This window comes from Barbatula barbatula (genome assembly GCF_947034865.1).
Source record: "Barbatula barbatula genome assembly, chromosome: 9".
NCBI lineage: Eukaryota > Metazoa > Chordata > Actinopteri > Cypriniformes > Nemacheilidae > Barbatula > Barbatula barbatula.
This window is the reverse complement of record NC_136772.1, coordinates 7602493-7620598: the sequence shown is the minus strand read 5'-3', so window position 1 is coordinate 7620598 and position 18106 is coordinate 7602493. Positions and strand designations below refer to the sequence as shown.

Sequence of the window (18106 nt, the reverse complement as noted above, 5' to 3'; positions counted from 1 at the left end):
CAACAGTCATGAATGCAGTATATGTTGAAACAAGTCATTCTGGTATGATTCATTCCACAATAACCTCATTTGACACCCTTTCTAAAGCAGGAGACAAAAGAGCGATTAACAATCATTAGCTTTGTGAGAACATTAAAATATTTTTATACATCTAGTCTAGAATAGTTCTGCATTTCATAGAGCAAACCACAATGGAGACATCTAAGGCGAAGAGCCTAAATAAACATGCACAGTATACTGTGAAGCTTTAAATCTGTGTGCCCTGAGTGTTTTCTCTCCATGTTGGTAAATGGTTAGCAGTGACATTTAAAGCAATTTAGCACACTCCAGTAACCAAACACAGAAGGGTTGTTGGATTGACGTACTGCTGTGAAATGTTGGGGAATTTTAGACGTACCGATAAAACATGTTTTACAGTATAACATCAGATTTGGATAATGGAATGATGTTGTTCCTTTAGGATTTTCTGAAGGACATAGTTTAGTCTGAGGAATTGAGCAAGAGAGAGAGAAAATGGAATAAAGGTGATGGATATGTTTTACTTTCCACTGTCGCATTAAATGTTGAGAAAATCGAAAGAATGGTGTTAGAGCCGGCATCATTTCTATATCCCTCCCTTTTCCTGTCTTTTTAAGACTGATCAAGAAAACGTATTTGTATCACAGTCAAGGTGTGAAAGGTACGTGTCAAAAAGGTGACATTGTGGTATGGCCACAGATCTTGAACGGACTTCAGAATCTAAAGGACAATGTAATACAATAAAAGGACACAAGAATTGTGTGGTGTAACGTAACATCAGAGTTATTAGAAGAGAAACAGACAGTACGCTATATTTTAGACTTTATTTATTCAGTTCTGAGGTTATATATAGAGGCAAAGTTGGAAAAATGCGTGTGGGGGGTGGTCAACAAGGAGAAGAAATAATACAATTCTTGTAGGATTACTAAAACAATGTGGTACTCCATGTACTCCGTTTTTCTTCTAATACGAACCTCCATGTCTTTCCAACCTTCATGGCTTTTATACTGAATGTGCAAAAAGTGTTTTTAAATTTTTCGGTAAAAACGCTGCACATGTGTTGCATTCAGCACCTACACAAAAGAATAATCCATGATTATTATTCTTTGACGATGGTCTGTTGTACAAATTGAGAATTGGACATTTTTTTGTACTTGGCAAGATCCAAACACTTTTGGATTTGCAGTATATTTGGAGTTTGCAGTGCAGTATTTTCATATCTCCTTTCTCTCATTTACCTTTTCAATAGATAGTCCCTGTACATATTTCTATTTGGATTGTACAATGTAATTAGACAAACAATAAAAATTACCATGCAGAGAATCTGGCATTATTCATTTGTGGTAAGTAAGGTCACAGATCTTCGAAGGCCCTGCTCATGAATAGAATAGAAAGGGCAATGTAATACGTAACACAATAAAGAGACCTGAGGGATGTGAAGTGTAAAGTTACTGGAGCAGAAACACAGAAGCCAAAGGACATCTTATGCAAATGACTGGTCATGGAGTGAACATGGAGTCAGTTATGCAACCAAGTGCAGATATTGATGCAAAATCCTCTAACTTATTTCAAAGTAGTAAATTAATACATTGAGTAAAGCTTTGGTAGTTTCAAGATATAAAGCATTTGTTTGTATGCAGTGAAGAAACATTCCATGTGTTAAATAGATATGTTAACTTTGTCGCTCTGTTGATCTCAGCAGTGAGACCCGAGACCACAGCGAAATGGCTTTACTGGATGGATGTCTTTATAGAACTTTGGGAATGTGTGGCATCTGTGTGTTTTGATGTGGGTTGTGCTGGGCAACAGGATGATTGACTATATGAGTTATAGAACAATGCTGTTTTTCATGTCTCTGCACTGGTATGCGATTGCTTTTGACAGGCTTGTATTACTACATCATCTACGCCTTGAATAGGGCATGTCCTTGTACTGAGAAATCTTTTCAAGTTGTTTGATTAGTTGTGTCGCTTAAAGCGAGTTCACCCCAAAATATTTTGTATTTACTCACTTTCATTAAAAACATGTATGCTTCGACTTCCACTCTAGAGGTTTTCTCAAAATATTTCCTTTTTCACAGGAGTCATATACAGGTTTTAAATGACATGGGGTGAATAAGTGATGACTTTTTAAGTGAAGTATTCCTTTAAAATACAACTAGGACGAGCTAATGAAATAGTAGTCAAAGTCAGGTTTATTGTCATTTAACATACAGAACTGTCATGATTCTGCTGCATCATATCATGTTTCTCTTGGTTTAGTGGCAGGATCATGACAGAACCTCATGTTAAGTGTGGAGAGAGACAATTATTGTTCTTATGGCCTTCCATAATCTCTCCGGTCTCGTCATTGTTCCCATCCTCTTGTTACCTCGTTATTGATTAATGCCTACACCTGTTTCCCTCTTGATTTGCTCCCTTATTTAATGCCCTTGTGTCTTCTGTCTTGTGCTGGTTCATTGTGGTTGTGTGGTGAGTCCATGTGTCTTGTGAAGTCTAGGTCAGTGTATTTGTAGTTCTTGTTTTGAGTTTATTTTAAGTCTTTGTGTAGTTAGTCATGTTATTGTATCCATGTTTTGTTCTGTTACCCCCTCGTGGGTCTTTGTTTTATTATTTATTAAATTATTTGTTAACCCCTTACCCGTTGTCTGCGCTTGGGTCCTCTGTCCGTGTCTCACCTCGAGAATCATAACAAGAACAAAAGACAAGCTGCAGTGTGGTGCAACATTTTCCCAAACACGTTGTGCCATATCTGCATGGCAGTATATATTTTTATTTACATAAGACACAAAACAAACAACGTGAGGCGTAAAATCGAATTTAAATTATACTAAACTGACTTAAAAAAAATGTATTTAAGTGAAAATTTCCAATTATGCAATAGGACATGGTAATGCAATGTATTGCACGCATTAAATCTGTAATAAAATGTTTTTCACATAAAGAAATTAGTAGTGTTTATAGTGTTTGTAAAGTTTGTAAGCTAATGTAGGCTTTATAGAGATTGTTGTCCTTGCACTACTAGGCCATGAGCCATCTCACCTACATGAATTGTTGTTCAAGAACCCCACAACTAACATGTCAGACACAAGCTTTTTCTCTTGACCTGTTGTCACGGTAACTTGTAAGGGATGGCACCAGAATGTTTTAACACGACCTTATAGAAGAAAGAACATCCATTGTTAACGTACCATTTGTTTGTGAGATGTGGCTTGCTAGTTTTTCGAGTTCCTCTTCACATTCACCTTTTTTGAGCATTTGTTATATTATAAAATTTAGCAGACATTACGAGCAATGGAAAGAATGACAAGGCAGTCACTTTGATAGTGTTAAACAGTGTAAGAATGAGAGATTAAAATGTTAGGTCAAGCTAAAGGCATGTGATTATCTAAACACTTAGAACAAAACGTATAACTTTGGGTTATGTAGGGAGGCGACTCTAATAGACGATGAACTAGACATACAGTATAACAGGCTTTTGAAAATCCGCGAGAGATGTGCCATTATGCAAGAAGGATTTCATAATCAAATATGGTGTTATGATTTGAATTTTATGGTCAATCATATGTGTACATCAAAGCTTCTCAAAATTTAATTTGCAAATTAAAAAAACCTGAAGGAAATAATAGGCTTGTGATCATTTGTTAAACAAAGTTATTCATTATAGTTTGCTTACCATGACTGCTAATGAACTTTTTACTGATATTATTACTTCTTAGCCAGTCAATATCTATTGCGACACATATTTTAATGCAATTCCAACTGCTATGATTGAGAAATACTTCATGGCAACCTAAGTTGTGACGTCAATCTAAACTTCTAATAGATAGAAAAGTTGTTCTTCACTGTTGCTCTAGCTGCAACAATGAACAAAGAGCAGCCTAAACGGTATTGTTTTGACTGCCAGTACTTTTCCACTCTGATAGACGCACCAGCCCCAAGGAAATAGATTAAAAAGAAGTCAGAGTAACATTAACCAAAGAAAACAGAATATCGACTGGACCAATTGGACAGGAATTCGTTTTCACAGAGCAGTTTGAGCTCTGAAGCTGATGAGATCCTAAAGGGACTAAAGATGGCAAATAACTTGTGTTGAATGGATGCAGTCCCCTCTGCAAGCCACAGGCTGTTTAAGCACTTATCTTTAACTTTGCCTCAGTACAGAGTTGCTCCATGTGTTTCTGACATTTACTATAAACAGATCCTCTTATGTATGTTATGTTTTCTTTTTCACTTTTCATGTTTGTTTCAAGCATAATTTGTTGTGAATAATGTTTAAAATAATATTTATTTGATAGGTGATACATCAATATTACTTTTGTATACTGTTGGTCTTTTGCAAAACAAGCAACAAAATAACTGACAAAAGCGAGTTCCTTATGGGGATAGTTTACCCAAAAATAAACATTTTGTCATCATTTCTTTGTTCTCATGTGGTTCAAAGCCTGCATATGACTCTTCTATGGAACTCAAAAGAAGATATTTTGAGAAATGTCTTTTTGTGTCTATATAATGTAAGTAAATGTGGCCAGTTTTTATCGGTTACCAAAGTTTGCTCAATATTTTCTTTTGTGCTCTGCAGAAGATTGAGTCTGAAATTAGATGAGGGTTAATAAGTGATGAAAGAATTTTTATTTTTGAGTGAACTGTCCTTTTAATTACATCAAGCTCCAGGAAGTGCCATCATTTTGGCATTATGGGGTAACCCAACAGCACTAACATCAGTATGAACATCATTGCGACTTCAGTAATGTTTTGTGTTTAAACCTCCCTTACTGTTACTGACACTATTAGTTATTAAAATGTGAACTTACGATCACTGTGTGCTTAACTTTACATTTTCCTTGCCAATGTGTGAATAATCAAGTTAATAATAAGATTTAAACAGGATCTACAGGATTAGCTCTTTTGAAGGTAAAATCAGACTGCATTCTACGTTTAGACTAATGGCCATGTATTTTCAACATTGATTCTTGGAAAATCTTGCTTGTTTTTCACCAACACCCCACCAACCCTAGCCCATTATTGCCAAACAAAGGTGTGGAATTGGATGTTAGGTCAAAACAATGATTCACCTACACCCAAGGTCACACCCTCCTTGGGGAAGCTTTCCATTCTGTCACTCCCATTCCTATCATACATCTAAATGCAAAATCACAAAGCAGTTGTCAGTGGAAAAATACTGTGCAGAAAAAAACTGTCACGAGGGAGAGAGAGAGAGAGGAAATAGAAAGCAAGGAAATAGTGTAAAACACAAAATGATAAGTAGTGTGAAACGAGAAGTAGAAAAAAGGTACTGCACATATTATTTTATTAGCAGTCACAGGTTGTCTGTTTTGTTTGAAGTATAAGACCTATGTGTATATTTAGTTTTTCCTTATAGTTTTCCTTCTAAAAAAATGATTTATTAATGAAAGAAGAATGACTCTCATTGCTCATGAGCTTATTGCCTTTATATTGTTGATGGAATATCAAATTTATGTTGACCTGTACACAGTATATGATTATTATAATTATTTAAAAGCAAGAGTTTAAAACATTTGTTTAAATTAATATATTAATTTGAAAGTTCATAAAACACGAAATAAAAATGTTCAGTAAACAACTCTCATAACACAGGTCTAATAAAAAACTCACAGTGTGTCCTTACCAAATGAATATCCATTTATTTTCCTGCAACTTTTAATAATAAAAGTAGCAAATATTTACAGATCACATTTTTGATAAGGTCTGAGTTTGAACCCCATAAACTCAATATGGATCTCTTTAGCACACCACTCACCAAAATAAATGAATCGATACATCAGCCTGATTTTTGCAACACTAGGAATCTTACAAAATGTACAAACAAGTCACACAAGAAGAATATTTGATATCTATACACTATTCAACAAAAATGTAAAACAAGAGCTTAAAACAAATGTACAAACAAAAAACACTAAGAGGAGAAATTGAAACCACAGTCATTTCCCTTTGTTGAATCTGAAAGACAATGTTAAATAACATAAAAAGTTAAATTAAATTAATAACATTATCAAAACAAACACCATAGCAGTACCCTTCAAATACAACCAAAAGACTTAATCATTGACTCTTCATATTACAGTAAAACCCATTAATAAATATTCAAAACATTTGGGCTGTTGGTTTGATTTAAAAATATGTGGTTTATCCAAAACCAACGATCGTTTCCACTCTCCAAGGTTGTACTTCAAAAGAAACGCAGAGTGGCATTCATATAAAATATGTTCTTAAAGTAATGTGCACAAATATAAGAAAAATATTTGATAAACAGCAACCTTAATTTTGCAACTTTAAGAAAATTATGTCAGGTTTGGAAAATTAACCAGATTCACTTTGCTTCAAGACATTCACATTTCCCATCTTTTGTAAAGCTACATAAAGGTTAATTTATTAAAGCTTAAGCAATAGTACGGCTCCTTAACTCCTGGGTTCACTGCTGTATCAGTCTTAAGAGATTTGGTACATTTCAGTTTCATCCTTGGGTCACTTTTGACAAAATGAAGTGCTTGGATATGAATGCGTAAATACAACATTAAGTTAACTTGTGCTTAGAAAAATAAGTTACCTTTGTCTAAAAAAACCCAGGGTCAATTTCATTTTAAGGCAAATCACTAGTTCCCCTTTGTCTAAACAAACAGTGCGTTCAACAGCAGAACTACAAGCAATGCTTGTTACTGCAGCTACAATCGAATTCTTCTTCTAGAAGAATAAAGATACTATTTTGCGCAGCAATGAAAATTTGACATCCCATTGAACTTCGGACATCGTAACATGTTTTCACTTGAAATATTCAGATCTCAACATTAAATGACAGATTTGAGTTTCTAGCTAGAGTTTTTCCTGTGGCAGAAAACAAGTTTGCTTTTGGGAGTTGTGTTGTTGGAATAAATTAAATTTTCACAAACTATTCTCATTTTCCAAAATGAGGACATGCCAGTGTCTTTGGAGAATATGCACTATGCATTATTATAAAATTAAGTTGGCACATTTTTATCACATCTGCCCAATGACAATAGCTCCACGTGCAAGGAAATTAAAATACATCAAAATACATACAGTTATCATTACACTCGCCATTAATAGACTGACTTACTGTAAATATTCCAAGAAAATTGTCTCAGGTTTAGTTAGACAGCAAAACACCAAGGTGATATGTCCTCTCTTTAAACAAACAATAATGGTTTTGTTTTTATTGGAACTTAAAAACTCAAAAACTTTTTTCAATGTCATTGTTTTTTTACACTTCACTAGCTGATCAGAGCTCAAAAGATTCTATCCATTTAAAACATACAGGTGGACAATCTACCAGTTCTAGAAACAACTACAAATGCATATACAACAGGACAACCTCAACGCACACTTATATTTAAGTACTACTATATGAGTGAGCCTTGGAAAAAACTTGTATTATTTGATGCAGCAAAACTGAGCTTGTTTCAGTTAAATGACTGTATACATTAAGGCAGAATACACGACTTATTAAAAGAAACAAAACAGCATTTCCTAACATGAGGCCAAATCTAAAAATCTATATAAGAGTTAATGTTTCAATGCATTTGGTTGTCAACACAAAGAGAAGGTGAAATATGTTCCAAGGAGTAAGATTAAACTACTTTTATTAGTACGATTCAAAATATTTGAAATTACCCTAAAAGGAGTTTTAAAAGAAAAAACACACTGTAAATATTACAGACCCTATGTGGCTTGTAAAGACAAATAGATATACATGTGCTGTCCTTTACAGAGGTCACTTTTACCTGCAAGATCAGTACATTACAAAGAGAAATACACAAACATAAAGATACCGAGTGAACAGACCAATATAAGGCCCGTGTTAAGTAACAGTTTGATCTTGGGGGGTTCATAAAGCATTTGACGGACAGTTTCTTCATCTTCCTCAATGATTTTGGGTTGGACAGACGTATTCTCCTTGTGCCCACAAATCCAGTCAAATACTTGCGGGCAACTCTCTTCATCATACTTATCTCTATCTTTTTGATTCATAAGCTTTGCGTGACCATTGCTGTCTAGTTCCATTGGTGTGGATGCCTCTGTGCTGGGGGTCATGGGATCTTGGTCACAATGGGAGGGCGTGAGGAGTTTTGAGTCAGCTCCATCAAGACATCTCTCATTCTGGACATCCTCAGGCACGTCTTTCCGAAGATCACCATTACCGTTGAGTTTGTACATTTCCTTTCGTTCAGTTACAGGACACCGTTTAAGTTCCCGTAAACCCCAGATTGTAGTACGCTGGATTTTGTTCTTTTCTGGGGGTGGAGTGCACAAACTGACAACCACAGCCACCAGGCCAGAGATCCAAAACACCCCAGCAGCAATGTACATATAGTGAACGTGTGTGATGAAAGCTGGTCGCTCATCCGGCTGGTCACATTTTGGCTCACGATATATGAAGCCAAGAAGGAGTCGAGTGGTCCCCAAGACGAACCCAGTCATGCTACCCCAAAATGCTCCAGTCTCATTACAACGCTTCCAGAAGACTCCAAGTAGAAACAGAGCTGCGATGGGAGGTGTGAGGTATCCTGCCATCTCCTGAATGTAGAGGTACATCTGACCGCCTTGCATCTCAATTATAACAGGCACCCAAGCAATGCTAATTATCACCATGAACACCACAAACAATCTGCCAACCACCAGCAGCTCGTGGGATGAGGCGCGCATGCGCACCATTTTATAAATGTCTAAAGTGAAAATGGTGCTAGCGCTGTTGAAAATTGAGTCCAAGTCACTCATAAGGGCAGCGATCATAACAGCCATCATCAGCCCTCTCAAACCCACCGGCATTACGCTCATAACCAGTCGAGGGTAGGCAATGTTGGAACATCCAGCTTGACTGCCGCACACGGCCATGCAGTGCTCCGGTCCGATACACGCCATCTCATCTGGGAACAGTATTCTTGAAATCATTCCTGGAATGACGATGATGAACATGGGAAGGATCTTAAGTATTCCTGCCATAAGAGTAGAGCCTTTGGCATGGGCAATATTCTTGGCCGCTAACACTCTCTGTACAATGACCTGGTCAGCACACCAATACCAAATTGATGCAGGTGTCTGACCCAACAGGAATCCCGGCCAAGGGATGTCCTCGTCAAGCGGCCCTCGTAGGAGTTTGAGCGAGTCTGGCTTTGGATGGATCCGGCAAGAGTTGGTGTACGTGAAATTGGTGCTAGCCAGAATGGCTGTGACGTTTGGGACCGCCTCCATGTATTTTTCCCGTAAACCACTCAAACCGCCCACCTTAATCAGACTAATGACAGAAAGGGTTAATGCACCACAAATCATGAGCACAGCTTGTAGGGTGTCCGTGTAGATCACTGCCACCAGTCCACCGGTCACTGTTAACAAGGCCGTCATAGTGATGAGCAATATGATTGACAGGTAAAGGTTCCAGCCAAGCGACTCCTGAATGAACAGAGCGCCTGCATACAAGTCCACTGAGAGTTTGGTAAAGACGTAGAGCAAAATAGACAAGGCGGCAAAGTAAACCTTTAGCCGCTTACCCCCGTAACGCTTGGAAAGGTACTCCGGCATGGTGTAAACTCCACAGTGAATATAGACAGGGATAAATACCCATCCCAGCAGTTGCAGAAGCAAGAGGGCGTTGAACTCCCAGGCGCCCACTGCGAAACCACTTGCTGCCCCAGATCCGGCAAGGCCAATGAAATGCTCACTACCGATGTTGCTGACAAACAGCGAGGCGCCAATCATTACCCAATTCATAGTTCGGCCTGCCAGGAAGTAGCCGCTGACAGTGCTACGGTTTGCCTTCCACATGGCAAGGAGACCAATTGCAAGCACAAGGACAAAATAAAGTGCAACAACTGCGATATCCGCTGCCTCCATTACTGGTCCCATTTTTAACATTTTTAGATTATGCTCACAGTTTAAGGTTATTCTTGCAGTTTAAAATGTAAATGCCCAAAGGAAAAGTTCACAGAAAGGTTTAAATGTGTATAGATGGAAGCAACGCACATAAAATCTCTTATTCCTTTGGTTTGCTGTCTTTCTAGAAGAAAACTGAAGCATCCAGGTACCAGGTACGTTTTTGTTTTTGTGATTTGGTTCGATCTGATTGGTAATCCAACGGTGCTCTCATGAAGCACAGAGGTTATTTTGGGGAGGATGTCTCAGGCTTCAGGTCTAGAATTGGCAAGCGTTTACATTCCTGCAAGACAGCAAACACAGAAAGAAAGAGAGACAGACATATAATGCATTAGAGTCAAGAATAGATGGCAAATATCTCTGTCCCCATTCATACATTTATAATAGCTTGACCATTATTATTACATAACGGGAAAATAGCATTTTTGTTACTTGTTTTCTTTTTAAAAGCACCGTTTTAGTTGTTATACTGAAGACATGGACCTTTACAAAAAACTAAATAAAAAAATCAACCATGTTAAATAGCATAATTAAACAACGTTTTAGGTGTGCATCTCCTTTTCACAACCTTTTGAGGATTTTTTTAATTCAGAGCAGAACACTATTCTACAAAAACGTCTTTAAGGGATAGTCTTTCATCATTTACTTACCTACTTGTTATTTCAAATCTGTATGAGTTTCTTTCAACTGCAGAACACAAAATATATTTTTAACAATGTTGGTAAACCAACCACTGTGGAACCCATTGACTTGCACTACTTTGTGTCCAAAATACACGTGAGAGGGTACCGCCATGGTTCGATTATCAATACCAACACTCCTTGAAATATAATCATACAGGTTTGAAATGACAAGAGGTTGAGTAAATGATGACAGAATTTTATTTTGTTGTGAACTATCACTTTAACAGCCAGCAGTGACATTCATTGTGGTTTTGGGGATTAATTTCTATGTAAATGGTGTTGGTTGTTGTTCATCACCTGACTTTACGGCTTGCATAACTTACATGAAACACAAATCAGCAGCTTTTCTTCTGCGCTGCCATCTGAAAACTATACAAGCTCAGACCCAAGGCACTAATTCCTTGTGAATCATGACAGATTATTGCATAACGTGTAATCACAGAAAAAAATCCAACACCAGCCTTAAGGCTTGACTGCAGAAATAAAACGTTTTTCCAAACGGTTTCGCTCAAGAGACATCAAATAAAGCAATAATAATACACTATTCATCGATCACAACAAAACCTCATCCTCTAATAATGAAAGTCTACTGCCTCCTTTTGGTTCAAATGGTGAAGTGGCTTCTGTAACTCATTTTCTATGCATATCACATAAGCATGTGATTAATGCTCGTCTATACAATGCAAACTCTGTTTCTCCTACATTACAACTCCACATGGGACGTAGATGTCCCACCCCTTTCCAAACAAAATCCCTCTGTTTTTTGCATTAGCTGTCTTCATTTTTCTCAGTCTTGGTTAAAGCCTGTGACATGGGCAAAACACACGATTTTCTTTCCTCATGCCAAGCTTTTAATAAACCAGGTGAGTGAATGTGAAAGATCTGACCTACACTTTCTAAAGTTTCTAATTGTGCTTGTCCAGTTCTCCAATACATGATGTGCACATGACACAACAGGCCTTGAGTTACTGTATTAAACAAATAAAACAAAGTCACACCAGAACAAACTCCTCCTTTTGTTTACATACGCTGATGTTATCGGGATTCATTCTCATCACCATCATGGCTATAAACGGAGCATTACTCATCTCTCCAAATGACAACACATAACAAAGAGTCTGTAAACAGCTGCACCAGATAGGTGTTCATTTTAGTGATCAGACTGACTGGGTAAATTTCCTTGAGAATTATCTGGTTGGCCAAGAAAAAGAGAGATAGACTTGGTAGGGGAGGAAGGGTGGGCACTGGGCAAGTGAAAATTTTCCACTACAGTCTCAATTGTACTATTGTAACCAACGACAACGAATACTTTTTTATTTAGATAGACACATACGACGCTAAATCTGGATAAGAATAAGGACAAATTCATACGATCTGAATAAGAAAAATATAATTAAGACATTATTCATTCATTCATTCATTCAATGATAGGTGACCTAATCTACCCGCATCAAGACAGTAAACATTTACTGCCACTCCCGCCTGACATCTTGTCATATTTTAAATAGTTCTACCCATGACTAACGTGAGCATTGTCGGACACGCGTGGAATTTTACCCCTCAATGACAGGAAAACAAAGCACGTCATCCAACGAGACACGGCGACTTCGAAATTTCTAGAAGTCACACGTGAACGATGCTTATGAACGTACTGTATGTATTACAATAACGCCATCATCTTAGTAATGTAAGTAAATATTACAATAACATCAATAACAGACAGAGAAGCGGGCTATTCCGGTGGCCTGGCTATTTGCTGTACACAACATCAACATTTTGACATAACTATATTTGGATTTAACGCGGGACGTATTCTTTGCAGTTTCCCTTGATTCTTCAAAACTCGCGTATTTGTACATAAATAAAAGACCTCCATTTGACCCGCAATACATTTTACAAGCTTCATTCTGACCTACACAACTACTTAAATGATCATGTGATGCAACTTACCATTTTTATGACATTGCCGTGATGTTCGGCTGAAGGAACAAACGCCTGAAAGCGAGGTTATCATCAACGCCAGTCTGCGACAAACCTGAAGCATGCCTTCTATACTCACTGCCAAAATTATTATTATTTATTATAAATAAATTGTTATTACAAATGATTTGAACCTTTTTACGCAGTTCTTCGATGCTCGGAAAGCGTCTTTTGTGAAGGACCTCAGTCTCTTCCGATGTGTACAAGCCCTTGAGCATGTTTAGAAAACGTGACGTGTCCCGGACTCACTCTCCATGTGCATAGTCGCCGCCCCTCTTCCTAAGAAGTCTCGCCTAAAAAGCCCTTCCCTGCTTATCACCTCTTGAGGTCCAGTAGGATAATTCATCTTGGAAACAGCCAGAAAATACCTCAGGGGCGCAGTCCTTGGAGATTTTAATCTTAAAATGCACCCGACCATTTTTATTTAGTTTACATTAAGTTTACAGTGCCCATCCAGAAAGTTCTTTACCATATTAATGCTTATTATGTTTGTATATTGGTTTACATCTGTTATTGTTGGGCGATAGAATAGCAATATAGTTGTATATACTTATATTCAACTATTCTAAAATGCAAAAAGTTATATTCTGAATTTAAGGGAAAAATACACAAGGTAAAAAACAATCTTTTTGTAATTATTTGAGATCTTGAGAAAATCTTAAGTCATACCTAAAATATTATAATAATAGCGACATAATTGTATTAATTAAAACTGCTTCTAAAACATATTTATAATGTTTACATCCTCATAATCATTCGTGTCCTTTTTCTCTAACAGTATCAACTACATTTCCCACTTTGCATTAGCGCAGCTCCGCGTATTTCTTCCTGTACTCGCACGCATGCGCAGTGATTTTGACCTACACCGTCGCAGGAGAAAATGGCAGCGCTTGGACTGGGGCTGCAGGTATGACATTCTGAAACCTTGATCGTTATGTTAATAATTACTAACGTTCTGACTTTGAGTAGTTAAACCAAAGTTATAGTTTGATATTCAAATTGTTTCGCAGATTATAAAGATGTATTTCTCGATACCTAAGCTAGGCCTCGCAGTCTAGCCGCACCATCATGTAACGTTACAATCATTCAAACCTTGTTATCTTGTGAGAGGTTACTGGTTGTGTTTCATTCAATAATACTAAAAGTATTTCAACGCAGATTGTATTAGTTACAATTATTGATGTTTCCTCTGCAATGAATCTTCTGTTCCCTAAATGCTCGTTCTGAAGGTTACGGTGCCTTAAATTGTGATGTGACAGTGTCTTAAAATATATCAAGATACATTTTGAGACACAATCAGTAATTGCAAGTACTGACATTAAGGGCATGGCTTTGCAGTTTCTATAATAATAAGCTTTTTTGTTCTCTTCAGGTGCGTCAGTTTAGCACGTCTGTGATCCGACCAGTTGCAAGACTTATCAAGGTAAGTAAAAGCCATGACATGAAATAAGATTCTTCATACATCTTATGAAAAACACAATATACATTTGTATAACATTTTTAAACATTGTTTTAACATTGTATAACACCGCTGTCAATAAAATCTAAATTGGCAAAGCTTGCAGGGCTTGATAGTTAATTTTTCACTGTTACCGATTGTAGTAACTAGTTGTCACGGGTCTTCAATTGTGAAATTCAAACAATATGGTTAGAAGTGGCCATTAATCGCATCAGCAATCATAAATCATAAAATATTTGTGTGTAATGTTTTTTATTTAAATTCAATTTAGGTGTTTGATTCGGATTCTGCATGTTTTCATATTAAAGGGATACTTCACCTAAAAATTCTGTCATCATTTACTCACCTTCGAGTATAAAATTCTTTGTTCTTATGAACACAGAGAAAGATATTTGGAAGAAAGCTTATAACCAGACAGATTTTGCCCCCAGATTTATTGACTCCCATAGTGGGAAACGTTACTTTATCTTTTTTTATGTTTGTTGTTGAACACAAAAGACAACATTTTGAAGAATGTAGGACCGCAATCAAGTCTGGGGCACTTTCGATTTCCACTGTATTGTTTCATACTATGGTGGTCAATGGGGGGCAAAATCTGTCTGGTTATAAGCATTCTTCCAAATATATTTCTCTGTGTTTATCAGAACAAAGAAATTTATAGTCAAAGGTGAGTAAATGATGACAGAATTTTTTTGGCCGAAGTATCCCTTTAATATGAAAACATTCAGAATCTGAATCGACACCTAAATACATTGAATTTAAATTAAAAACATTACACACAAATATTTTATGATTCCTGTCCATCCGTTGCGATAAATGCCCACTTCTAACCATAAGGTGTTTGAATTTCACAATTGAAGACCTGTGACAACTACAGTTACTACAATCGGTAATAGTGAAAAATGTACTTTAAAAAATATATCTGTTTTTCTCTTCAGCCCCCTATCCAGGTCTATGGGGTCGAGGGACGATATGCTACTGCTCTGTTCTCTGCTGCCAGTAAGCAAAAGAACCTTGATAAGGTGGAACAGGAACTTGGTCGTGTGGCTGTGAGTTTTCCTATGGATCTCCCTCTTTGGTACACAATAAAACAACCAGTTATTAAATCATTGTTTTTTTTCTCTTGCCAGAGCCTGATTAAGGACCCTATTCTTTCAAGTATGGTGATGAACCCCCATTTCAAGCGCAGTCTCAAACTGAAGACCTTTTTGAATGCCCTGACAAAGGCAAAACTCTCCCCCATCACTATTAACCTCATCAGTGAGTTTTCCAATCATCACAGGTTGATTTATTTGATGCTGTCATTAACTGAGTTGAAAAGACTGATATGTATTGTTTAATAAATTACAGTGTAACTTCTAAAAATTAGGGCATTTATGAGGTAAGTCTATGGAGAAGTGACGCGTTATAGTTGATGATGTCTCACAATTCAATTCCCAGATGTCCTATCTGAAAATGGCCGCTTGACCTTGACTGCTGATGTCATCACCGCCTTTGGCAAAATGATGAGTGCCCACAGAGGAGAGGTCACATGTACTGTCACAACTGCCCAGGTAACAAAACAATATTCTGTACAAGGGTGGTGTGCTAAATACTAGAATAATTTTTTTGTCCTGTCTTGAAAAATTGTTTCATCAATTCTCTTTAAGAGTAATTCAGGTTTTGAATTACATTTATTTTTGGGTGAACTTCCGTTTACTATTGAACTGCAAAGACAAATATTGAAACCTGTTGCATTTTAGTAAACTGTATGTTTTGCTGGTGTTCACAAATGAATGTCTGTTTATGCAGCCTCTTGATGAAGCTAATCTTGCAGAGCTAAAGGTGGCTCTAAATGGCTTCCTTGCCAAGGGAGAAACTATCAAGCTGGAGACCAAGGTAGGTGGACTTGATCCAAAGGGTGGGCTTCATTTTATTTATATACTTCATTATTCATATATAATGAATATATTTTGTAGGTCTTTTTAGAGATTAATTTTGCTCTTTTTTTTCTTCCCATAGTCTGATCCTTCCATCCTTGGGGGAATGATCGTGAGCATTGGTGATAAGTATGCGGATATGTCTACCAAGACGAAGATCCAAAAGCTTACCAAGCTGATCAGGGAGACCTAAGTCCTGTGGACTAACCAGACCTAATCAAATCACATTTAGGAGGTGAATTTAAAGACCTCTCTGCTATTGTGTAGTTGAAAGACCTTGTCCAGTTGCGTTCCAAATAAATATTGAGACATTAAAACACATTCAGTGTACATGTTTGGTTCAGTATAGTTTTGGGGTTTGTTTCAACACATTCTATTTAGTTGAAATCTAACATTATTAAAAGAACGTATCAATTGACTACTGAATTAAGATTTTTCAAGACTTTGGAATAAAGTACTGATGCACCAAATGGGAGGGCACTGATGGAGTAAGTCTTAAATTGATGCATTGAAGCCGTTTTTTTTTTAGATCAAACACTGGTGTGGTAAAGTTTTTGTCATTTTAATGTTTCTACATTGTTTAAAAAATAAGTACAACCTCTGGCAAGAACTAATGGAATAAACACACTTAATGATGTTCATCAGGGTTTTTTACTTTACAGTAAACAGAAAAGTCACAGGTATGTCACAAAGTTTTTGTTCAATAGCTTAACATTCTGGCTTCATTAAACATGCCTTCAACAAAATAACTAAAACATTTTTATTAATGGCTTATTTCAAGAACAAGTAGAGGAAAAAAGTATGGAAAAAAATTGCAATATGCCTTGAAAACCCAAAATGCACAACAAAACAAATAGGCAGAAACAAGAGTCAAGGTTTGTGACGGAACTGTAAAAATGGCTAAATGAAATGGTATTTAAATATAAAAAGCCAAACAAAAACCAAAACAGAAGAAAACAAGGTTGCAGTGGGCTAAAGGAGAAGCAATCTTGGAGCGTGGAGGATTGGATGAAAGTGGTATTCAGTGATGAATCCCGAATCTGCATTGCCCAAGGAGATGACGCTGGAACTTTTGTCTGGTGCCGTCCTGAACAATAAAATTTCCCAAATAATGTATTATATGGGGTTGCCTGTCAGGTAAAGGACCAGGGGAGATGAAAATTATTACCTCAACAGTCAGATTGTACACAGTTGTATATTGAAATTTTGGACACTTTTCTCATCCCATCCATGGAGGAGAAATTTGGTGATGATGAAGTCATTTTGCAGGATGACAGTGCATCTTGCCACAGAGCAAAGAGTGTTAAAGCTTTTCTTCAGGAAAGGCAAATCAAGTCAATGACATGGCCAGCAAATAGTCCGGATCTCAATCCCATTTAAAATTTATGGTGGAAATTAAAAAAACTTGTCCATGATCAGGCTCCATCCTGCAAAGCTGATCTGTCAACTGCTATTCGAGAAAGTTGGAACCAGATTGATGGGGAATATTGTCTTTCATTACTAGTGAAGTCCATGCCTCAAATAATTCAGGCAGGGGTAAAAGCCAGAGGAGGAGCAAAGGTAATAATTGTATCTACTTAAGCTGATGATTCTATAATCTTTTCCTCAACATTGAGGGATTTCATACTTTTTTCCTCTACTTGATCTGTAAAAACAGAAGCCATTAATAAATTTTTTTAGTTATTTTGTTGAAGGCATGTTTAATGAAGCCTGAATGTTAAGCTATTTAACAAAACAAATTTTGTGTCATATCTTTGATCTGATAAGTAAAAATCTATGATGAACATCATTTTACAGTGTTGATTCCATATTTTTGCCAGAGATTGTATTTGTTGCTGTGCTTGTAAGGTGAACAAAAAAAACAAAAACTAGCTATGATGTAACCTAACATAATTCAAAAGGTAAACCGTCTGGCTAAGTATGTTTCCACAGCTTTACATGTCTGGGACCCGTTTCAGAAAGCAGGGTAAGTGCAAACTCAGTTTAAATTAACCCCAGAAAACGGGATACTCTGGGTTTTCAGTTTCAGAACGCGAGGTATCTTATACTCCGAGTGAGTGACCATAGTAACCTACTCTGTGAACCTAACCTGGTCGGGAGCAGGGTTTAATTCACTAACCC

The 18106-nt window shown here is 36.9% G+C and overlaps 2 protein-coding genes across 2 annotated transcripts; one reads left to right on the top strand and one right to left on the bottom strand.

The window, feature by feature from the left end:
- Positions 1-5665: 5665 nt before the first annotated feature.
- Positions 5666-12890, bottom strand: slc5a3b (solute carrier family 5 member 3b). The gene is made up of 3 exons (XM_079464911.1): positions 12742-12890; positions 12578-12662; positions 5666-10227 (listed from the first exon to the last, which is right to left on the bottom strand). Exon 3 carries the CDS (start codon positions 9924-9926, stop codon positions 7815-7817), a length of 2112 nt encoding a protein of 703 aa, XP_079321037.1. The 5' UTR covers positions 9927-10227; positions 12578-12662; positions 12742-12890; the 3' UTR covers positions 5666-7814.
- A 41-nt stretch (positions 12891-12931) lies between these two features.
- Positions 12932-16728, top strand: atp5po (ATP synthase peripheral stalk subunit OSCP). The gene is made up of 8 exons (XM_079464912.1): positions 12932-13220; positions 13386-13514; positions 13980-14030; positions 15005-15115; positions 15197-15326; positions 15507-15619; positions 15858-15944; positions 16068-16728. Exons 2-8 carry the CDS (start codon positions 13488-13490, stop codon positions 16176-16178), a joined length of 630 nt encoding a protein of 209 aa, XP_079321038.1. The 5' UTR covers positions 12932-13220; positions 13386-13487; the 3' UTR covers positions 16179-16728.
- Positions 16729-18106: the final 1378 nt, after the last annotated feature.

Excerpts from the sequence above, each read along its gene's own strand:
- atp5po (XM_079464912.1), top strand. The coding sequence starts at position 13,488 with ATGGCAGCGCTTGGACTGGGGCTGCAG. Across the intron at positions 14,031-15,004 it reads CAGTTGCAAGACTTATCAAG|CCCCCTATCCAGGTCTATGG; the intron begins GTAAGTAAAAGC and ends TTTTCTCTTCAG. Across the intron at positions 15,116-15,196 it reads AGGAACTTGGTCGTGTGGCT|AGCCTGATTAAGGACCCTAT; the intron begins GTGAGTTTTCCT and ends TTCTCTTGCCAG.
- slc5a3b (XM_079464911.1), bottom strand. The coding sequence starts at position 9,926 with ATGTTAAAAATGGGACCAGTAATGGAGGCAGCGGATATCGCAGTTGTT.